Genomic DNA, 24403 nt, shown 5'->3' on the forward strand with positions numbered 1-24403 from the left:
CATTAAATCTCAATCCTACCACATACAAAAATCAGTTCCAGGTAGATTAAAATACTTAAATGTAAAAGACAAACTATAACACTCTCAGAAGACAACATACACAATATTTTATGACATTGGAATAGGTAATAATTTTTCTAAATAAGATGTGAAAGGCAAAAAATAAAAAACATAACTATAAAGTTTCCCATAAATGGAAAAAATGAGTAAAATCAACTATATTATAATTAAGAAATTTGCAACAGAGAATAGAAAATAAGCCTCAACCTGAGAGGATTTTTTGGTAATATATAAAACTGGAAAACAATATCCATGATATAAAAAGAACATCTGTGAATCATTTTTTAATGGGCAAAGAACACAAAAATCCATTTCTCAAAAGAAGACTCACAAATGATCTATGAACATATGAAAATTATACTTAGTAATCAGGGAAAAGAAAATTAAAACCACAGTGAAATTACCATATCATACCACCAAATTGTCAAGAGTTAAACGTCAGTCAATACCAAGAGTTGAGGGCAAGAGCACCTCTCATCACTCCTGGTGGAGCTTTAAAGTGGTGAAATCACTTCAGAACACAGTTGTTACCTAGCAAAGCCGCATATCCTACACCCGAATAATTCCACACCCAGCTATACGCCCTGAAGAAACTCTTGTGCCTGTGCAGCAAGATTTATGTCCAAGATTGTATTTCTAAAATGGAGACGTAGCTGTAATGCAACAGAGGAGAGAAAATGAACCAATTACAGCTACATGCATCCAGCAGACAAACCTCAAAACAGCGATGTTGAGTGAAAGACGCCAAATTGGAACACACACTGTGTGTTTCCATTATATATGTTCAGACAGGTAAGACAGAACAATATATTGTCCAGGAACATGTGCACACTGATATTACAAGGGCAAGGAAGGAAATTATTATCATGGATTTGTGGTTTCATCTGGGGAAGGGAAGGGAGTGCAAAGAGGCTTCTCAGGTGTGTCTGTTCTTGTTAATGCTGAATGGTGGGTAAAAGAGTTAATTTTAACAGGCAATGAAAGTTTTACACAGGCTCTTGTACAAATACTTCATAGTAAAACCTATTTTAAAGGTAATATGGGAAAGCTAAATTCTTATTTTTCATAGTGAGGAATCAATAGAAAATGCCTAAAACTTAAAAAAGCAAGAAGTAGCAATATAAACACCACATTGAGGTTTATGGGTGTGAATGCCAAGGCTAAAAGAATTCAATTGGGTTGTTGCTGGAGAGCAAGATGTGGGAAGAAGGAACGGGGAGCGGGACTTAGCTGCTTTTTACAACTTTTGTAGAACTACTTGACTCTTTAAACCATGTGCTGTAAAACTGATTTAAGTAAAAATGAAGTTTGAGAAGTGGCATTTGATACCTAGAACAGTCAAATGCATAGTGACAGTAGAATGGTGGTTACTGAGGGCTGTGGGGGTAAAGGATCACAGGGGTTAGTGGTTAATGGGTTCAGAGTTCCAGTTGGGGAAGATGACAAGATCTGGAAATGGATGGTGCTGATGGTTGTACAACATGTGACTGTACTAAATGCAAATAAACCATACACTTAAAAACAATTCAAGTGGTAAATTTTATGTTATGTATATTTTACCACACACACAAAAATTTAAGCTCAAAATAAAAAAAAAGAGAGAGACTGGAATTTGAGCTATGTTAGGCAGAGTATGAAGGAGTTAACCATCCAAGGCAGGGTGAAGAGGTTGTAGGAAATCTGATTCTTGCCCCGGATCTTTTCTTCATTAAAAGTATTAATTCCCACTTCTGGTTAGAGACCTCCCTAAGGATCTCCAGAGATCATGTGAGGTGCTCCAACATTTCCAAATAAAACTCACAAACTAAATTATGTTTAATTTCCAAAATTCCTCCTTGGGTGCTTAATGGAAATAAATACATCAAATGTAATCTTAAAAAACAGAAAAACTCGAGTATCATTATTCACAGTACAAAAGGATTCTTTCACTAACAAGAGGATTTACTACAGTCGCTTAATATAACTCCCCCAGGACACTCAAAATGTGATTTAATTAACACAAAACAGGCTTATCCCACCTTTCAGAAATATGCCAAACAGGTGCTTTCAAAGGAAATTGAGAACTGAAAATCCAAGAAAACAATGACCCACGATGAAGTGGGTTAAGGCTGCTCTAGCCTAGAGTTTCTAAATCAACTTTATTATTGAAAAATCCCACACTGGGATCATCCCCACAAGGGAAGCTGTAGCTGACCAACCATATCTCCAATCATACCTCATGCCTCCCTCTAACATCACACACCATATAAATTCTAATTCTTCACAAGAATCCGTCTAATACGAGACAAGCTCACCGTGGGCTGGGGCTGTGTCTTCCATCTGTCTGACCCCAGGACATCTGCATACAGCCCAGGCACTGCCCAGGACCTACTTATTGATTGATTATGTTGATCCACTCATTCTACCGACTGCCCAAAGCCTAGGAAAACAAACCCTTCTTTCTTGGCCTTTGTTCTTGCCTGCATCTACCAGCTCTGCATCCACAAGCTCAGAACCTAAATCTTTGCTCTGTTCTGCTCCCCACTTTTAGTTACTGGACTCCTTTCTTATCACGCACAGTCAGAGACCTCACATGGTATCATACTTGAGTATAATCCTTGGATATCAGGGTCTTGCCTTCCCCTCCCCCAGAATTGGTGTCCATCCCCAAACCTAGGTCCAGCAGTTAATGACAGGCTCTTGGGTCATCCTCTGCTGCATGGCTGCCTCCACTTAGGCACCCAGCTGGCCTCCTCTCTATTGCAGTACACCCTCCCTCTGCCTTACCAGTTCAGCCACCTAATGGGGAGACCCCAGCTCTATTCCATCTCCACTCAGTCCCTGAAGGGGAGAGGGTTTGCCCAGTGACATTCCCTGGCCCTCAGTCCACAGGTCTCATCGCACTGTGGCTGAGGGTCTGGCCACACCAGGACCACCAGCAAATGATGATGAGGTGTCCCAGATCACAGGACAAAGAGCTTGCTCCCCAGTGAGGCAGAGGGTTGGCAGCCACCACCCAAGAACCCACTTCCTACTCTTTGGAGGAAAAGCATCTGCAGCCAGGGACCACCCCTACAGCCAGGGAGCCCACTATATAGCCCTGGGAGGAGCGGGTGAAGACCCTACTGTGTGGAAGAAAGGCAAGGTGACCAGACACCTTCCCTATCTGTGGGCCAGCAGGACCAAATAGTAAATATTTCAGTCTTTGGCAGGGCGGGGAGGGGTGGGGGAGGGCATGAGGCAAGACAGAGTAAGTATTCTCACCCAACAGTCTTTCTTATATTTAAAACTATAAAAAAGTTTTGGAGCTGTACAAAACTAAGTGGAACTAGATTTGGCCTGCAGGCGTAGTTTGCCCACCCCCTGGTGTGGCTGAAGAGGCAAGAATTCATTTACAAGACTATTAGAAGCTATTAGAAAGCTCAAGGGAAATCAGAGACGTGCGTTAGAACCCTTCTTCAATCAAAGCCAATGATTTCCAAAGCTATAGAAGCCTTCTTCAATCAAAGCCAATGATTTCCAAAGCTATAGAAGCCTTCTTCAATCAAAGCCAATGATTTCCAAAGCTAGGCGTTCACTCCTACTGGGGAGAAAGGAAGAAATTAATGACTTCTAGTGTATAATCCCAGGGACGGTGGAGCCTGGTGGGCTGCTCTCTATGGGGTCGCACAGAGTTGGACATGACTGAAGCGACTTAGCAGCAGCAGCAGTGTATATTTTTATCTCATACTTTTTATTTCAATTTTTGTATTTTATAAAATACATGATAATACAATGGTATATATACAGAATTTATAGATATGTAATTACATATATTGGGTGTGATGTACTAAAAACTTTTTAATTGTAGGAGTGCAGGGTAAAAAAAAAATCTGAAGAATGCTGGCCTAATGATCTGGCACTAATTGATTTTGAAAAATCTCACACTGTCATGCCTTTATTTCTATGAGTACCTCTTTTCTAACATACTGTTGAGTTTTTTTTTTTAATTAAAATTTATTTAAATCACTGTTGACAGATACTAGAGGATTTCCCTGTTTTGAAATCAACATATTATGAGCGGGGTGGGGGGGAAGCTATTTGAGCACTGCTATGAGCAAGCTTCGGGCTTCCCAGGTGGCACTAGTGGTAAAGAACTCGCCTGCCAAAGCTGGACACGAGTTTGATCCCTGAGTTGGGAAGATTCCTTGGGGAAGGGCATGGCAACCCACTCCAATACTCTTGCCTGGAAACTTCCATGGACAGAGGAACGTGGCAGACTACAGTCCATGGGGTCACAAAGAGTTAAACATGACCGAAGCAACTTAGCATAGCACAGCATACAGCAACAAGGTTCTGCCTTTGGAATCCAATGTGTGGTCAAGATATTGAATCTTCACTGCTCCTTTTTGTCGTGTAGCATTAGAACCATCTTCCCCTATGGAAGGCCTTAGGATCAAGACTTTTAAGACTACTTCTGGGTCCATGTTTACTTCATGAACCTTGAAGGACTGTGGTCAAGGATCATGCTCTCCTTGACTTACACCAACTGCATAGTAACACTTCCTGTATGTGCTGAATTCAGCCTCTTTTGCAACAGAAGGAATTGCTGGGGTTGTGGGTGGGCGGCGGGGGGGGGAGGGTGCCTGCAATTTATCTCCTCACCTTACCTGATTTCATCCAAATGGCATCATTTGTACATTTTGCCCACATTTTGTAAAAATGGAAAATAACAAACTGAAAATTGTAGTGCCAATGATTAAACAGTGGAGATAGACTTGATGCAACTGAGATAAACATGAATGGAAATAAACATTCTGGAAACAAATAGCCTCACTTGGACACTTATTGCATAACCCAGGTAGCTAGGTATTGATTTGGACAGGAAAAGATTAAAACTATAAAAGATGTTGTCAAGGACACTGAAAGGCCAAATTTTTACCCCAACTTCAAATTAAGTTGGCTTGCCACTGTTTCATGGGAGCCAGCAAAAGACACAAAACCCTGGGTCACAAAGGATTTTATTACTCAGGGTAATATCAGCTCTAGTGCCAATTCCCTGAGCCCTGTTTTATACAAAGAGAGTCAAGTGACATCTGCCCAGGTAATACATCAAATTATAGGAGAGGAATCCTGAGTGTAGGGAACCTGAAATCTATGATTTCTAGTTTAATTTTTTAAGTTTTTTTAAAATTTTCTGGCCATACTATGGTTTGCAGGATCTTAGTTCCCTGATCCAGGATTGAACCTCTGTCCTTGGCAGTGAGAACATGGAGTCCTAACCACAGGACCACCAGGTAATTCACAAGATTTTTGTGTGTATATGACCCAGAATGTGGCTTATCTGCTGTTGGATGAAGTGTTCCATAAATGTCAATTAGACCAAGTCAACTGATGGTGCTGTTTAGGTCAACCATATTCTTTTTGATTCTCTGCCTGATTAACCTAAAAATTACTGAAAGAAGAGTTTTGAAATTCCCAACCAGATAGCAGATTTGTCTATTTCTCCTTGCAGTTTTATAGTTTTTGTCTCATTAATTGTAACACTGTTAAATGCAAACATGCTAAGAACTATTATATAGTCTTGGAAAGTTAAATTATTTATTGTTATAAAATGCCCCTCTTTAATCCTGATAAGTTTGCTTTTTCTGAAGTCCACTTTGTCTGTAATTAAGACAGCTACTACAACTTTCTTTTAACTAGTGTTAACATGGAACAGCTTTCTCCATCACTACCCTTTTAACATATCTGAACCTTTATATTTAAAGAGGGTTTCTTGCAGGTAACTTAAAAGTTGGATCTTATTTATCCAGTTGATAATTTTGGTCTTTCAATTGATGTATTAGACTGCTGCTGCTGCGTCGCTTTAGTCGTGTCCGACTCTGTGCGACCCCATAGACGGCAGCCCACCAGGCTCCCCCATCCCTGGGATTCTCCAGGCAAGAACACTGGAGTGGGTTGCCATTTCCTTCTCCAGTGCATGAAAGTGAAAAGTGAAAGTGAAGTCGCTCAGTCGTGTCCGACTCTAGTGACCCCATGGTCTGCAGCCTACCAGGCTCCTCCGTCCATGGGATTTTCTAGCCAAAAGTACTGGAGTGGGGTGCCATTGCCTCACATTTAAATTTATTACTGATATAGTTGGAGTCAATATTACTTGAACTATCATTGGAGTGAACTATTACTGATATAGCTGGATGAATCACAAGCTGCAATCAAGATTGCCAGCATAAATATCAATAACCTCAGATACGCAGATGACAACCACCCTTATGGCAGAAAGTGAAGAGGAACTAAAGAGCCTCTTGATAAAGGTGAAAAAGGGGAGTGAAAAAGCTGGCTTAAAACTCAACATTAAAAAAACTAAGATCATGGCATCTGGTCCCATCACTTCATGGCAAAGAGATGGGGAAACAATGGAAACAGTGACAGACTTTGTTTTCTTGGGCTCCAAAGTCACTGCAGTGACTGCAGCCATGAAATTAAAAGACAGTCACTCCTTGGAAGAAAAGCTACCACAAATCCAGACAACATATTAAAAAGCAAACACATCACTTTTCCAACAAAGGTCCATATAGTCAAAGCTATGATTTTTCCTGTAGTCATGTACCGATGTGAGAGTTGGACCATAATGAAGGCTGACTGCCGAAGAATTGATGCTTTGAACTGCGATGTTGGAAAAGGCTCCTGAGAGTCCCTTGGGCAGCAAGGAGATCAAACCATGCAATCCTAAAGGAAATCAACCCTGAATATTCCTCTGAAGGACTGATGCTGAAGCTGAAGCTCCAATACTTTGGCCACCTGACAGGAAGAGCTGACTAAATCGAAAAGACCCTGATGCTGGGAAAGATTGAGGGCAGGAAGAGAAAGGGGTAACAGAGGATGAGTGAGATGGTTGGATAGCATCATCGACTCAATGGACGTGAGTTTGAGCAAACTCCGGGAGACAGTGAAGGACAAGGAAGCCTGGCTTGCTGCAGTCCATGGGGTCACAACGAGTAGGACACGACTGAGCAGCTGAACAACAACAACATAGCTGCAGTGATATCTACCATGATTGTAACCGTTTTCTATTTGTTACACTTGTTTTCGTTTCTTTTGCTCCCCTCTTTACCTGCCTTCTCTGTTTTTTAAAAAAATATATTTATTTATGTATTTGGCTGTGCTGGGTCTTAGTTGCTTCCTGCAAGATCTTTAGTTGTGGCATGTACACTCTTCATTGTGGCACATGGGATCTAACTCCCTGACCAGGGATCATACAGGACCTCCTGTATTGGGATCACCCACCACTGAACCACCAGAGAAGTCTCACCTTCTCTTGTTTTAATTGAGCCTTTCAAAGAACTACCCTGGTGGCTCAGATGGTAAAGTGTTTGCCTACAACGCAGGAGTTCAGTTCAGTTCAGTCGCTCAGTCGTGTCCGACTCTTTGCGACCCCATGAACCACAGCACACCAGGCCTCCCTGTCCATCACCAACTCCCGGAGTCCACCCAAACCCATGTCCATTGAGTCAGTGATGCCTCCAACCATCTCATCCTCTGTCGTCCCCTTCTCCTCCTGCCCTCAATCTTTCCCAGCATCAGGGTCTTTTCAAATGAGTCAGCTCTTCACATCAGGTAGCCGAAGTATTGGAGTTTCAGCTTCAACATCAGTCCTTCCAATGAACACCCAGGACTAATCTCCTTTAGGATGGACTGGTTGGATCTCCTTGCAGTCCAAGGGACTCTCTAGAGTCTTCTCCAACACCACAGTTCAAAAGCATCAATTCTTTGGCACTCAGCTTTCTTTATACTCCAACTCTCGCCTGGGTTCAAACCCTGGTTTGGGAAGATCTCCAGGAGAAGGAAATGGCAACCCATTCCAGTATTCTTGCCTGGAAAATCCCATGGATGGAGGAACCAGGTCCATGGGGTCGCAAAGAGTCAAACACGACTGAGCGACTTTCTTTCTTCAAAGAATTCCACTTTATCCTCTCCCTTGGCGTATCAAGAATGCTGCTTTTAAAAATTATTTTAGTAATTGCCCTAGAATTTGCAATGTACACTTTTAACTATTCTATGTCTGCCTTCAAACAACATGGCTTCACATGTGGTGTGGGTACTTTAGAATATTTTCAGTTTCTTCCTCTTGCCCCTTATAACATTGGGGAAATATAGTTTGTTTCACATATCCATAAACTGTAATCTAATTGTTACTATTTTTAAAGTTATCTTTTAGATCACTTAAGAGGAAGAAAAATAAAATATTTTATTTTACCTTCTTTTATTCCTGCCACTTTCTTTATATAGATACAAAGTTTTGACCTATGTCATTTTCCTACTCCCTGAAAAACTTTAAAAAATATTTCTTGCAGAGCCGGCCTGCTGCAATGAATTGCCTCAGATTTTGTTTGTCTGAAAAAGTATTTCTTCTTCACTCTTTTTTTTTAAAGAAACTTTCATCTTTGTCTATTTATTTGATGTCTTAGGCCAGGCTGTGCACGGCATGCGGGATCTTAGTTCTTCAACCAGGGACTGAACCAGTGCCCCCTGCACTATGGGAGCCCAGAGTCTTAACCACTGGACCTAAAGGGAAGTCCCCTTCCTCTTTTTTTTTTTTTTTTTGCCTCTCTGCTTGCCACCCCCTCACTCTTTTTTTTAACATTGATATTTAATTATTATCCTGAAGAAGGAAATGGCAACTCACTCCAGTATTCTTGCCTGGAGAATCCCATGGACAGAGGAGCCTAGCGGGCTACAGTCCATAGGTAGGCAAGAGTCGGACACAACTTAGTGACTAAACCATTTAATTATTATATAAGTTTCAGGTGTACAGCATTATAATTCAACATCTGTATATACCATAAAATAAGTATCACAAATCTAGTTACCATTCATCACCATACAGTTGACCCCATTCCCTCTATTTCACCCACCTCTCAACTTCCTTCCCCTCTGGCAGCCCCTAATCTGATCTCTGTTTCTATGAGTTTATTTTTGTTTTATTTGTTCATTTGTTTTATTTTTCAGATACAATATATGAGTGAAATCATTGGTATCTATCTTTCTCTGGCCTAGTTCACTTATTTCATAATACCTTTAATATCTATCTATGTTGTTGCAAATGGAAAGATTTCTCCTTTGTATGTCTGAGTATATTCCATTTTGTATGCACACATCTTCTTTATACATGCATCCATCAATGGACACTTAGGTTGTTCCTTATCTCGGCTATTGTAAATAACGCTGTAACGAATACAGAGGTGCATGTATCTTTTTGAGTTAATGTTTTCATGTTCTCTGAATAAATACACAGAAGTGAAATAGCTGGGTCAAATGGTAAGTCCAGTCTTAATTTTTTTGAGAAACCTCCATATTGCTTTTCATGGTGGTTGTACCAATTTATGGTCCCACCAACAGTGTATGAGGATTCCCTTTTCTCCACACCTTCTGCAACATCTGGTATTTCCTGTCTTTTCAATCATAGCCATTCTAATAGATGGGAGATGATCTCTCATTGTGGTTTTGATTTGCATTTCCCTAATAATTAGTGATGTTGAACATCTACTCATGCATGTTGCCCATCTGTGTGCCTTCTTCAAAAAAATATCTATTCAGGTCCTGTGCCAATTTTTTAATCAAAGTTGCTTGTTTTTTGTTGAATTATATGAGTTCTTTATATATATATATTGGGTTGGCCTAAAAGTTCATTCAGGTTTTCCTTTAAGATGTTACAAAAAACTTGAATGAACTTTTTGGCCAGCCGAATATTTTGGGTATTAGCCCCTTATCAGATATATGATTTGCACATACCTTCTCCAGTCAATATGTTGCCTTTTCAATGTAAGACAGTTTCCTTCACTATACAGAAGCTTTTTAGCTTGATATGGTTCCATTTGTCTATTTTTGCTTTTGTTTCCCTTGCCTTTGGAGTCAGATCCGTAAAACGTTACTGAGATATCACTACATGTCTTCAAGGTTGAGTGTTAAGTGTTACTCGCTCAGTCATTTCAAACTCTCTGTGACCCCATGAACTGTAGCCAGTCAGGCTCCGCTGTCCATGGGATTCTACCAGCAAGAATACTGGAGTGGGTTGCCATTCCCTTCTCCAGGGGAACTTCCGGACTCAGGAATCGAAATCGGGTCGCCGGCATTGCAGGCAGATTCTTTACCATCAGAGCCACCAGAGATTACCTATGTTTTCTTCTAGCAATTTTGTGGTTTTAGGTCTTACATTACATTTTAATCCATTTTGAGTCAACTTTTGTGTACAGTGTAAGACAGCGAGACCACTGTTTCATTCTTTCATTCTTTTTCATGTGACTATCTAGTTTTCCCAACACTACTTATTGAAGAGACTATCCTTTTTCCTTTGTATGTTCTTTGTTCCTTTGTCATAAATTGTCCTTACACATATAGGTTTATTTCTGAGCTCTCACTTCTGTTCCATTGGTCTGTGTGTCTGTGTTTGCCAGTACCACATTGTTTTATTATTAGATCTTTGTAGTATAGTTTGACATCAGGGAGCAGGATATCTCCAGCTGTGTTCTTTTCTCAAGACTGTATAGCCTTTTTGAGTCTCTTTCAGTCCTGAAGGATAATCTCACTGGGTAGGAATCCTAAGTTTGTCTTATTTTCTTTAAAACTTTAAATATCTCACTCCACACTCTTCTTGCTTTTATAGTTTCTGACAATTTCACTGTAATTCTTATGCTTGTTGCTCTGTAAGTAGTAAGGTAATTTTCCCCATTCTTGCTTTCAAGATTTTTTCTTTGTCTTTATTTTTATGCAGTTTGAATATGATGATTATTCTACTACACTGAACAGTAAACAACTGTTTCCTTCACTCCAGAGGGAACATTACCTCCATCCTCCAAAGCTATTTACTGTTCTAACATCCTTGAAAAGATCATCTGGATGTGCAGAAAGATAAGATATCCATGGAGAATTTATCCACGGATAAAACATTGTGAAAATTGCACTGGAAATTGTGTTCAAAACAATGTCCTCAGGGAGAATTCCCTGGTGGCCCAATGGTAAGGACTTGGTGCTTTCATTACTGTGGTTCGGGGTTCGATCTCTGGTCAGGGAACTAAGACTCCTGCAAGTTGAATGGTGCAGCTAAAATTTTAAAGTGCTCTCAGCCTTGGTTGTCCATTAGTATCAGCTGAGACCTTTATAAGCCAATGCTCACAGATTCTGTTTCAATTGGTCTGGGGTGGAACCCAAGCCATCAGTAGTTTGCAAAATCCCTGGGTGATTCTAATGTACAACCAGGGTGGAGAACACCTGTCTAAAAGATGCTGAGGTGAGGTATAATTAGTAAATATATTTTTAGCTCAGTGCTTCTCAAAGTTTACTGGGCATGTGAATTACTTGAGAATCATGTTCAATGCAGACTCTGATTCAGTAGGTCTGGAGTGGAACCAGGGATTCTGTTTCTGACAAGCTCCTGGATATAGCCTAATGCTGTCATTTGAGTAGAAAGGTTACTGGGATTCCCTGGTGGCTCAGACAGTAAATCATCTGCCCGCAATGCGGGAGACCCGGTTCAATCCCTGGGTCGGAAAGCTTATCGCTATAATATGTGTCTACTGTAAACTTTTGTATATATACATGTTCAGAAATTTACCATATATGAAAGGAGAAGGCAGCTTGACTCTGGAAGATGGTTCTGCGGTAAGGGTGAGACCTTTTGGTTCCCAAGATCACAGAAACACCTTGGGTGTTGAGATCGTCAAAAATTTGACAGACGGTTCAGGGTGTTAACAAAAACACAGAGATTTAGAATACATGGCCATTAAATCCTAAACAACTTTACTCTGAATCTCACATTGCTCAAATATCAGATCAGATGAGATCAGTCGCTCAGCTGTGTCCGACTCTTTGCGACCCTGTGAATTGCAGCACGCCAGGCCTCCCTGTCCAACCAACTCCCGGAGTTCACCCAGACTCACGTCCATCGAGTCGGTGATGCCATCCAGCCATCTCATCCTCTGTCATCCTCTGTCATCCTCTTCTCCTCCTGCCCCCAATCCCTCCCAGCATCAGGGTCTTCTCCAATGAGTCAACTCTTCGCATGAGGTGGCCAAAGTACTGGAGTTTCAGCTTTAGCATCATTCCTTCCAAAGAAATCCCAGGGCTCATCTCCTTCAGAATGGACTGGTTGGATCTCCTTGCAGTCCAAGGGACTCTCAAGAGTCTTCTCCAACACCACAGTTCAAAAGCATCAATTCTTCGGCGCTCAGCCTTCTTCACAGTCCAACTCTCACATCCATACATGACCACAGGAAAAACCATAGCCTTGACTAGACGAACCTTTGTTGGCAAAGTAACGTCTCTGCTTTTGAATATGCTATCTAGGTTGGTCATAACTTTCCTTCCAAGGAGTAAGCGTCTTTTCATTTCATGGCTGCAGTCACCATCTGCCGTGATTTTGGAGCCCAGAAAAATAAAGTCTGACACTGTTTCCACTGTTTCCCCATCTATTTGCCATGAAGTGATGGGACTGGATGCCATGATCTTCGTTTTCTGAATGTTGAGCTTTAAGCCAACTTTTTCACTCTCCACCTTCACTTTCATCAAGAGGCTTTTGAGTTCCTCTTCACTTTGTGCCATAAGGGTGGTGTCATCTGCATATCTGAGGTTATTGATATCTCTCCTGGCAATCTTGATTCCAGCTTGTGTTTCTTCCAGTCCAGCGTTTCTCATGATGTACTCTGAATATAAGTTAAATAAACAGGGTGACAATATACAGCCTTGACGTACTCCTTTTCCTATTTGGAACCAGTCTGTTGTTCCATGTCCAGTTGGTGATAGCTGAGGAATGGTCCACAAATTTGGATTCAAGTGCCAGAGAAATTCTGATACTACTAGAGCAAACAGTCCATCAGGTTTGAGCAACCCAGGGAAACACTGATCAATGTGTTATTATTTCTCCTTCTATGGGAGTATGAAAAATTATCTCTGGACTGCCTCCTCTCAATCTTTCAGTTTAATTTCCAAAGGTTATGATACCATTGACCTCTGAGCCCGCAGAGCTGGCACTTATATCTCTCCCCCACCCTGCAGCCCTGGCAAAGAGTAGGAGGGGAAACCCCTCTTCCAGGGCCAGTGCTATTAATTAGCAGGCCTTCCCCAGCCTCAGCAGTAAACAATCTGCCTATAATGCAGGAGTCTCAGGAGACATGGGTCCAATCCCTGGGTCAGGAAGATCCCCTGGAGAATGGAATGGCAACCCACTCCAGTTTTCTTGCCTGGGGAAACCCATGGACAGAGGATCCTGGTAGGTTACAGTCCATGGGGTCACAAATAGTTGAAAACAACTGAAGTGACTTAGCATGCACGCATCCCAGCCTAGCAAGTTGTCCACTTTCAGCCTGAACAAATATCTTTCTGCCTACAGGAGTCCCTTATTTGTATTCCTGAGTAGACAGAAGGCTCCTAGACTTCCTGCCAGGCATCAAGGAGCCTAGAGGACATAAAGAAACATGCCTATAAGATATTTATCCTATTGATGGCCCTGGGGCAAAAGGGAGAGAGGAGATCCGGGGCCTTCTTTGACATGCCTCCTTAGCAAGTTAATACCTGTTTACCACCAACTGCAGCTAGAAGTATCTAGAAATACCACTTTAGGGACTTCTCTAGTGGTCCAGTGGTTAGGAATCAGCCTGCCAACGCAGGGGATGTGGGTATGATCCCTCACCTAGGAACAAAGGTCTCATATGCTGCAGGGCAACTAAACCCATGCACCACAACTCCAGAACCCAGGTGCTTCAACTAAGACCTCACACAGCCAAAAACAAATAATAAAATATTAAAATACATATGTATTTTTTTAATTTTAAATAAGGAAATAATACCACTTCACAACCATGAGATAGGTCATCCTTCCTTTCCCACTGAGCCTGACTTCTCTGAGTTTTCTCATACAGATTTGCTGAAACGAGAGCAGGAGGTCTTCGCTTTCCCTGACCTCTGGGCTTCTCCCATCCATCAGATAAGAAAAATACCATGGCCAGGTACTCAGAGCCAAGGAAGGGAGACTGCCTCAGCCCATTAGCCGAGTGGATCAGGTGTGAAAATGACACTGCTGTAGGGGTCACCAATTTTTGCTCACGTACTATGGACCCAAAATAAATAAAACCTTGGCTCTGACCTTGAGAGTCCAAAATCTGAGTTAATGGCTTCCTAAGGTTAGGTCAAGTTGTTTAAATTCTCAGAATATATCTGTTTGTTGAGAGCGGTAGGCATTTTGTCATCCAAGGTTTCAAGAAGCTAATAGTTAAAGATGGGAGTGGGCGGTTCCGTAGGCTGTCTAATCTCTGTGAAAGTGCACGAAGTCCCTAATGTATGGAAATAGTGTCTTTGGTCCATTCCAGATGTTTTATAATAATTAAAATATTGTCCCTTGATGACAATGTTAGGTGAAGGCACAGGGGGCAGACCCATGGGAACCACACAATGCCTCTCAACTGTGGGTGTCATCAGCCAGCAATGGTAGCCAGAGAGGGAGAATGCGGCTCCTGTTTCTTCCCTAAACTCCCTCTTATCACTGCAAACCTAGAAACTCAAAGCTATCAGAGGACAGGAAGGTAGTACAGGGTTGTGAGACCAAAAGAGCTGGAGGAACTCTGTGCATTTTAAAAGCATTCAAATTACTTTCTCCGCAACAATTTCTAGAGCTGGCCTAGAGAATCTGCTTCACCATTTCCATCTGTTTTTGTTTGGACATGTTTCTTCACCTCTTTAATTCTTTGACTCCTCATCAGTAAATAGGGACAGGAATACCCAGCCTGCATGTATCCCCAGGTGGTTGTGATAATTTAATTATCCAGTATAAATAAAAGCATTTTTTAAATATAAATCATTACAAAAATGCAAGCAACTTAGTATCAAGCCTTCCTTATCTCTGAAGGTTTAATTTATGTTCTGTTTCTCTTAGAACTGAGGGATATACATTCCTATTTTCCAGAATTCCACTGATAATATTTGTTGGAAAAAGTACTCTTTTTCTGCTGCCCGAACTTGTTGAGAGTACAGCTTATGCAATTGTTAACTTGCTGCCCTACAGCAAATCAAATCAACAAATATTTACTAGCTGCTGAGCTCAGCTTTGTAAGAAATACAAAAACTATGAGATTCACTTTCTGCGTTAAAGGAGCAAATTGGCCAGCTGCACATGGTACCCATATATTCTAAGGAGGAAAAAACCGCCTATGCTCTCTGGATGCCACCAGTACACCTGGAGCTTTACTTCAAATACAAGAAACAGCTGGTGCTCATGATTTAAGGTTCAATACAAACAGAGAGAATTTATTTTACAAGCTGTCTGGTTTGGCAAAATTCCAGAAGTCATCAACTAGAAAGATAAGGATGATGATGATAACGATAAAAATGATTCTTCATAGTTGGTCTGAGGATAGTGACATTAAAAAAAGTACCATCTACATAAGACATTCCAAAACTGGAACATATCCTCAACTTCACCCAAAATAGACTTATAGCAGGCAGCACCAGTAAAAACCAATGGTAACCCTACACACTTGACACGGCTGTGCATGGAAGCTGGACCTATGGAAGTTTCAGGCCATGTTCCCTTGATTAATCCTTTTACTGAGAAGGGCATCAATATCTGTTTAACGTAGAAAAGCTCCCAGAGAAAGAACCCTGCAACTTCAAAACCCAAATAATACTCAAAATGGAAACATCCAACCAGTGCTTTTCTGTGAATTATTGAGATCTTTAAGTCTTAAGATAAGTCTAAAAAAAAATATATGGCTACTATGGGACTTTCCTGGCAGTCCAGTGGCTAAGACTCTGTGCTTCCACTGCAGGGCACACTGGTTTAATCCCTGGTTAGGGAACTAAGATCTCACATGCCACGAAGTGTGGCCAATAAATAAATAAGGGTTCTAATAAGGGGAAATGCCAATGCCTCATTCATAAATGAATTTTTAACATTTGGTGAGAAGAATAATTCAAGCAACATATGTGGAGTACTTCCACCTGTAGGTAAAGTGCTGAAGACTTTCACGCATTAGCTTACTGAATCCTCTTCATAAGTTACTATAAATACAGTCACTATCCTCATCTTAAAGAAAAGGAAACTGGGGCTCCCAGAGGTTATAGCACGGCCCAAGGTCACATGACTGAGTGAAGGAGTTGGGCTATTTGGCTGCCCCTTGCCATGTGTAACACAGACAAGTGGATGTGGTCTGCCTTGAAGTCCCCAGATGGCTGCAGTTCAATAAGCAGCTGGTTTCAAGTAGCTAATCCCATCCACAGCCATGGACCATACCCTTACCTATTATTTACTTCACAGAAGGTCTTCTTTTGGTCCCCAATAGGACTGGGTATAAGACTTGAAAATGGCTCAGCAAGCCCCTTCCCAGTACTACAAAAAGAGAGAATTTAAAATACTTTTTTTCCATTATCAATGGATTATCCCTTTTCTATCCTCTTCAATGTCCTTAATAGTGAAAAATTCCATGGAGACTGGTTTGATGAGGTATCAGAGCCTTTTGAACTAAAATATGATTCAGAAATTCAAGTTGTGTCCATGAATGCTTATCATTTAGATCTTCTCTTTTTCAGTGGGGTCTTCACTTAGGGAACAGAAGATACTGTTTGTTTTGGGCAAGAACCTTATTGCTCTTCAGATTTTCCACCTGTAAAATGTGGATAACATTAGCCCGCATTTTTCACGTGGTTTGGGGGAGTATAAAAGAATACAAGGAAGAGAGGTAAGAATAATTTTATAATATTATACAAGCTAGATGCCATCTTCTCTAACATTTCCAATCTAGAGGCCCCACCACCACCCATCACTCTCCTGACAGCAGCTGGTTTTATTTATAGCATCTTGCATTACCCAAATTAAAATTTATTTTATTTGGCTGTGACAGGTCTTAGTCTCAGCACATGGGATCTAGTTCACTAACCCAGGCCCCCTGCATTGGAAGCAAGAAGCCTTAGCCACTGAACCATCAGGGAAGTTTCCCAAATTAAAATTTTAATTTAACAGTTCTCTTGAGAACTTACTGTCTCTCCAACTAAAGTGAAATTCCATGCAAGAAGGGATTTTTGTCTTTTTGTTTAACATCACATTGCCAGCATCTAAAACTGTCCCTGGAATACATTAGATTCTCAATAAATGCACGTTGCATGTATGTTGCACAGTAAAACCTTAAAAAAAAAAAAAAAACAACAACAACTGTATCTTTGTAAACATTTTTAAAAATTGGATTTCAGGTCCATGCGTGCATGCTCAGTTGTGTCTGACCCTTTGCAGTCCTATAGACTGTAACCTACCAGGCTCCTCTGTCCATGGGATTCTCCAAGCAAGAATACTGGAGTGGGTTGCCATTCCATCCTCCAGGGGATCTTCCCAACCCAGGGATCAAACCCATGTCTCCTGTGTCTCCTGCATCTCAGGCAAATTCTTTACCCACTGAGCCACCTGGGAAGGCCTAGAAATAGATTAATTGTCAGTTCAGTCGCTCGGTCGTGTCTGACTCTTTGAGACCCCATGGACTGCAGCATGCCAGGCCTCCCTGTGCATCATCAACTCCCAAAGCTTACTAAAACTCATGTCCGTTGAGTCAGTGATGCCATCCAACCATCTCATCCTCTGTCGTCCCCTTCTCCTCCTGCCTTCAATCTTTCCCAGCATCAGGGTCTTTTCTAGTGAGTCAGTTCTTCAATCAGGTGGCCAAAGTAATTAATTGTAATTAATCCAAATTGATTGCAATTGTAATTACAAATTAATTGTAATTAAGGATTAATTGTAATCCTTGGTTAATGGCTGCCTTCTTTTGTTATTTAGCTGTTGAATTAGGTTTTTTACCTGAAAAAAAAAGAAGGTAACCTAAAACAAAAGCTCAGGTCCTTTACCTCACCAAAGGGCTTTGACCCTTATCTCATGTCCCAACCTCTTCCGATCTAAGGTAATCATCATTCAGAATCCCAGGTTCTCCATTTCCCTACAAGTAGAGCCTGAGATGGGATTCTTGTTTAGATGATTTACTGAGGGAGTTCTCAGGAGAAGGAGAGTTTGGGAAGCAGGGATGGAGAGGGAAAAATAGCTAAGCAAGGATGTGGAATTTGCTGGAGCCTGGATTCAGAGCTCTCAGGCATACAGTGAACCAGAACATTGACTCTACCTTGAAGCAAAGACTACCTGTTTGTACCCAGAGTCAATCAGTGATGGACTGACATTTGGGGAAGTGATAAACAGAAAGCAGGTGCATGGCTTCCTGGGTAAGGCAACCCCCATTGGCTAATGGCAATACTCCAGAGAGGGATGGGGCCTGATATGCTGACAGCCAACATTCACAGTAGTTAGGGATAAGTGCACTTGACCAGGAAAAGGGGTCTGGGTGTGTCTACTGTATCTTGCTTCCCTCCTATCCTTTTTATTGAGTTATAGCTGATTTACAATATTGTATGTTTTAGGTGTACAACAAAGTGATTCATAATTTTTAAAGATTATATTCCATTTATATTTATTATAAAATGTTTGCTATATTGCCTGTGCTGGACAATATATAGCCTTGTAGCTCATTTATTTTATACATAGTAGTTTGTACCCCTTAATCCCCTACCCCTATCTTGCCCCCTCCCCTATCTCCCCACTATTATACACTAGTTTGTTCTCTGTGTCTGTGAGTCTGTTCCTTTTTGTTATATTCACTCATTTGTTTTATTTTTCAGATTCTACATATAACTGATAACATATAGTATCTGTCTTTCTGTCTGACTTATTTTACTATTGCTTACTTTTTTACATAGCTTTACCAAATTTTGTATGTCTTCCTTATAAATGTGTGTGTGTATATAAATTTTATATATATTTACCTCCCAATTACTTGGAACTTTCTAGAAAGGAAATCACACTAAGTTTTGTTCTGACTGTAGTATAATATTTCAGTATGTGAAAATACCATATTTATTCACCCACTGTCCCACTGGTGGACTTTTAAGTTGTTTTTAGGTTTTTGCTGTTATGAACAGTGTTGCTGTGAAGATTCTCATATATGTCTCCTGTTACATACTGCAAGAATTTCTTGGGTTTATAACTCTGGGAGACAGTGAAGGGCAGGGGAGCCTGGCATGGTGCAGTCCATGAGGTCGCAAAGAGTCGGATACAACTTAGTGACTGAACAACAATGCCTGGGATGGAAGAGGTGGAAGGGATGGATGGAAGTGTGAAATTTAGAAGATAATGCCAAACTATTCTCCAAAGTGAATTTGCTAATTCACACACCCACCAACTAGGTATAAGAGATCCTGTTATCTACCTCCTCTCCAACTTTTCTTTTTTTTTTTTTGTCTGCACTGGGTCTTCATTGCTGCTTGTGGGCTTTCTCTAAGAGTCTTGGCTAACGGAGGCTGCTCTTCGTTGCCGTGTGCAGGCTTCTCATTACTGTGGCTTCTCTTGTTGCAGAGCACAGGCTGGAGGCACATCGACTTCCATAGCTGCACCACACTGGCTCAGTAGTTGGAGTGCGAAGGTTCTAGAGACAAGCTCAGTAATGTGGTGCACAGGCTTGGTGGCTCCATGCCATAAGGAATCTTCCCAGACCAGGGATCGAATCAGTATCCTCTGCTTTGGCAGGCAGATTCCTATCCACTGTCCACCAGGGAAGTTCTCCAACTTTCTGACTTATATAAACTGAATGAGTATAAAATGGCTTTTCATTTTGGTTTTGATTTATATGTCTTCCATCAGTAATCATCTCTTCCTGAAAGTGTCAGTCACTCAGTTGTGTCCAACTCTGTGATCCCAGGACTGTAGCCCACTAAGCTCCTCTGTCCATGGGATTCTCCAGGCAAGAATACTGGAGTGGGCAGCCATTTCCTTCTCCAGGAGATCTTCCTGACCCAGGGATTGAAACCATGTCTCCTGCACTGCAGGCAGATTTTTTACCACTGAGCCACCAGGGAAGTCCACCCTCTGGACTGTAGCCTGCCAAGTTCCTCTGTCCATGGGAATCTCCAGGACAGAATACTGGAGTGGGTTGCCATGGCCTCCTCCAGGGGATTTTCCTCACCCAGGGATCGAACCTGCTTCTCCTGCAGCTCCTGCATTGCAGGCAGTTTCTTTACCACTGAGCCACGGGGGAAGCCCCAATCATCTCTTCCTATGTTATCGGAATACCTGTTACCGCTTCTTAAGTGAAGTGCTTGCTCATATCTTTTATCCACTTTTCTATTGGATTATTTGTCCTTTTCTTACTAATCTGTAGTTCTTTGTATGTCCTTTGTCTTTTGAGTGTATTATGAATATTATGGCTATCTTCTAATTTCCAACTTGTTTTCTCATTTTATAGTGTCTTTTAATGATATCTCTTAATGTTATTATAATCATAGGTATTCTTTTATGGTTTTTTATGCCTTGTTTAATAAATCTTTCTCTTAAGGAGTCTAAAGGACCATTTCAATCTTGGGGGTGGGCAAGGGGTTCCACAAACAGAGGTTACAGGCAAGTCACAGAGGCAAGCATGTTATATCTACTGAGGCATTGTCTGGTCTGCAGCAGCCCTGACTAGCCAGCACAAGCGACCAGCTGGCTGGCAGGTGTGCTCTGGTTATAGAATTGGATGTATCATGCTATTAGAGCTGGATACCATTAAAAATTCTAATCATAGACTGTAATTAACTTTCCTTGCTCTGACGCCCCGCTCACTAAACAACCTTCTGATTATAATTTGGCTTCCCATGTATCTTTGCCTACAGGGAGAGAATGTACTGTTCAGGCCGACGTGAGGATCCAATCCACTAAACAGTTACATGCCATGATGTAAATTAATAAATTTGTATTCTGATTTTATCATGTGCCTCATCTGAGCTCTGTAGGCGTGAGTCAGCATCCCCAAGTCTAATCAATACAGACACAAAAAATATCAAGCCTCTGAGCTGAAAGACTAAGAACTAGACCCAGGACCAGAGTGCAGTCACCAAGGTAACAGTACCCTGGAGGCCCCTTAGCCTGATGGAGAAGGATATGTCATGTGATATGTGGACAGGGATTAAAATTGACTTTTGACATTATAAAGAGCTGCATATTCAAAACCATGGCTTGGTTGCATTCAGGTGAAGGCAAAGAATAGAAGATGATCAGGAGACTCATATTGAATATTTATTGGCTTATGAGCACATACCAGATGCTGCACAAATCCTAGGCAGAAGGGTAAGATTTACAGACATGTTTGAAAAGAGCAAATTAAAAAAGAGAGAGAGAGAAAATAAAAGAGGCAGATGGTACATGCTAAGGAAGAATGTAACAAGAGGAGCCTGACTGATGAATCTTTGCTCCACCTTGCTACCCAAGGTCCAGGATGCAAAATAGAAAAAGCAACTTTAAAGATCAAAACCAAAAAATGAAAACCAGGAGAAGGAAACAAGGTACACCAGAGAACAAATAGGGATGTGCAAGGGTAGTAAGATTACCCAAGCCAGAGGAGTGAGTTAGGACCAACAGGGTGAGAGAAAGATCTCTGAAGTAAGTTCAAAAGGCAAAGTAGAGGTGAGCCCATCAGGACAGATGGGGATAATTTAGCTATCCTGCTATTATATTAGATCAGCACTTAATCCAGGCTTTCTAAGTGAGCAGTACCTGAGGACACAGATCACCTTCTGGATCCCAGTTACACTGAATAACAAAGGGGAGAATGTGATCAGAATTGTAATATCTGGGAATTTTTGACCCAGTTATGAGACGTGAGTCTTATATTCAGACTAAGAGCGAACAAAAACAAAACAAGGGGATGACCTGTACTGATGACCCTATGGGATTTATTTTTCAAAGAAAAATATGTTCAAGAAGGAGTGAGATCAGTTAAAGGAAGTTCTGTGACATCTGTGAGACCAGTCTAAAAGACAAGCATTACCTCCCACAGCACTTCCCTTGGGGCCCCCACCAGAGCAAGGCCATGGGTGTGGCTAGATCGGATGAAACTAGAGAACCATTTCACATACCTTTTGATCTAAACATGAGGTAGAGACATGCCACCCAGTAAGGGTTGATCCTAAGTGTGGCTTGCCCACCCAGCTACGTGGAAGGAAAGGCATACAGAGGGCTCATTGAAACAGCAGAACCAAAACACAGCAGGCTGGCAGAAGTGCTTCTCTCAGCGCACGGCCAGAATGCACAAACTACAAGGAAGGGGGCTGGCCGGGGGCTGACCTGTGTTCTCTACAAAGCCAGAAGACTCCGACTCATGTGTGAAGGAACAAGCTCTCTTTAATAATGGCCTCTGTGTGTGTGTGGACAAGGGAATACAAAATGTAGACAGAGCAAGGCTCTCTTCTAGATGTTGTTCCGCACATGCTCCATGATGGTCTTGAGCCCCAGCCAGGTCTCCTGTGCAGTGGGGATGATCTGGTCGGCTGGCAGAGCGAAGGCATAGAAACCAGTATCTCTCAACTCAAAACAGAACGCATACTTGATGCCATTATCATATGCCCAGTCAATAGTGTTCCCACTAGCTGTATCTGTTAAGTCAAAAAGAGAAAACACTTTGAAGCCTAGTTCCTTTCAGGGTTAGACGGGATGGGGCTCGGAGCGCTGCCAACCTGTGGTTCCTCAGTGATCTACAGTTCTTTCTGAAAGTCATCAACCTACAACACACAAATGTTGACCTGATCCCTGTGTCTCAGGCCGTCCTGCACCAGGAAGGTCTTCACCAGTCTCAATCCAGGAGATTTTAAATCCGCATTTCCATTTTGTCACCAATTCACTGTTTGGACTCCTTCAGGTCACTGGAAGCCAATCTCTGCAGAGTGTGGGAGGCAGCCTCCATCACAGCCACAATGATCCTATCTCCTAGTATTCACATCCTTGTGTAATGCCCTCCTATACTGGGCAGGGCCAACATGATCTGTTTGACTGCAGAAATGAAAGTGTGCACCCTTCAAAGCTAGGTCATAAATATCATGGCTTCTGCCCTTGCTCTCTCTTGGGTTACTGGCTCTGATAGAGCCAGCTGTTATGTTGTAAGAACACTCAAGCAGACCTTTATAAAGAGGTCTATGTGGTGAAGAACTCACTGCCAACAATTAGCAATCACTTGGCAGGCACCAGAGTGAGTCTGAGAAGCAGATCCCTCAGCCCCATTAAGCCTCTAGACGACTGTAACCCTGGAAGACATCCTGACTGCAACCTCCCGAGAGTGCCTGAGCCAGAGCCACCCAGCTAGGCAGCTCTTGAGTTCCTGACACACAGAAACTGTATAAGAAAATTCATGTTTATTGTTTTAAGCTGCTAAATTTTAGGATAACTTTTTGCATCTCAAGAGGTAACTAACAACACAGAGGGAAGGAAGCACTTGGGACTTCCCTTTGTCAAAAGGCCAAGGAGGCAAAAGGCCCTGCTTCTTCCAGTCAAACTCTAGCAGAAACTGGATAAAGGTGTAGTGTAGATGATACTGAATAATAAAATAACAATGTCAACAGCAGCTATCATTTGTTGAACATCTACCATAAGCCAGTCATCATACTGGTAAGTTTACATTTAATCTTTAATAAACCAGTGAGATGGGTATTACTGTCCTTGTTTTTCAGATAAGAAAAAAATCCAGGCTCAGAATAGAATACTTTGTCTAAGAAAACATAGATGGAAAATGGCAGGGCTGGAATTCAAATCCATCTGATGACAAAGCCCATGCTTTCTTCAACCTACTTGGGGTTCAGTTAGAATGTTTTATATATAAAACATATGGTGGTGGTGGTTTAGTTGCTCAGTTGTGTGCAATTCTTGTGGCCCCATGGACTGCAGGCCACCAGGCTCCTCTGTCCATGGGATTTCTCAGACAAGAATACTGGAGTGGGCTGCCATTTCCTTCTCCAAGGGACCTTCCTGACCCAGGGATTGAACCTGTGTCTCTTGTGTTGTGGCAGTCTCCTGCATTGCAGGCAAATTCTTTACCAACTAAGCTACCAGGGAAGCCCATAATATACACATGTCTGTTAAAATATGGGTCCCTTTATTTTTCCATTGTTCCTGAATGTTGTTTCTTATGATACCATTTGTGATTTTCTAGAGATGCTGCTTCACGGAGAAGGCAATGGCACCCCACTCCAGTACTCTTGCCTGGAAAATCCCATGGACAGAGGAGCCTGGTAGGCTGCAGTCCATGGGGTCACTAGGAGTCAGACACGACTGAGTGACTTCACTTTCACTTTTCTCTTTCATGCATTGGAGAAGGAAATGGCAACCCACTCCAGTGTTCTTGCCTGGAGCCTGGTGGGCTGCCGTCTATGGGGTTGCACAGAGTCATACACGACTGAAGCGACTTAGCAGCAGCAGCAGAGATGCTGCTTCAGCTGCAATTACATGTTCCCTGAGGTTATGGAATAGGCTCTCCTAATCTCTCTGAAATTCCTGTATAATTCCTACAGATTTTCT

General features: G+C 41.8%; 1 protein-coding gene and 1 long non-coding RNA gene across 9 annotated transcripts in view; one reads left to right on the top strand and one right to left on the bottom strand.

Moving 5' to 3' along the window:
- LOC147373809 (carboxypeptidase A5) overlaps positions 1-24403 on the bottom strand; it is a 91764-nt gene that overhangs the window by 25835 nt on the left and 41526 nt on the right. For 6 of the 8 annotated variants that reach the window (XM_086395648.1, XM_086395657.1, XM_086395658.1 and 3 more), the window contains one exon: positions 22223-22491. The exons of the other annotated variants lie outside the window; for them this stretch is intronic. In XM_086395648.1, coding sequence (XP_086251774.1) covers positions 22307-22491 — 185 coding nt within the window. In that variant the 3' untranslated portion in view covers positions 22223-22306. Of the gene's footprint in view, positions 1-22222; positions 22492-24403 lie in introns of those variants that run through there. 8 annotated transcript variants of the gene reach the window in all.
- On the top strand, positions 18119-20827 carry LOC147373810 (uncharacterized). The gene is made up of 2 exons (XR_015162147.1): positions 18119-18255; positions 20734-20827. It is a non-coding gene; the product is annotated as an uncharacterized LOC147373810 (long non-coding RNA).

This window comes from Bos grunniens, chromosome 4 (genome assembly GCF_055505025.1).
Source record: "Bos grunniens cultivar Pamir isolate PY7600 chromosome 4, Bosgru_T2T1.0, whole genome shotgun sequence".
Lineage (NCBI taxonomy): Eukaryota > Metazoa > Chordata > Mammalia > Artiodactyla > Bovidae > Bos > Bos grunniens.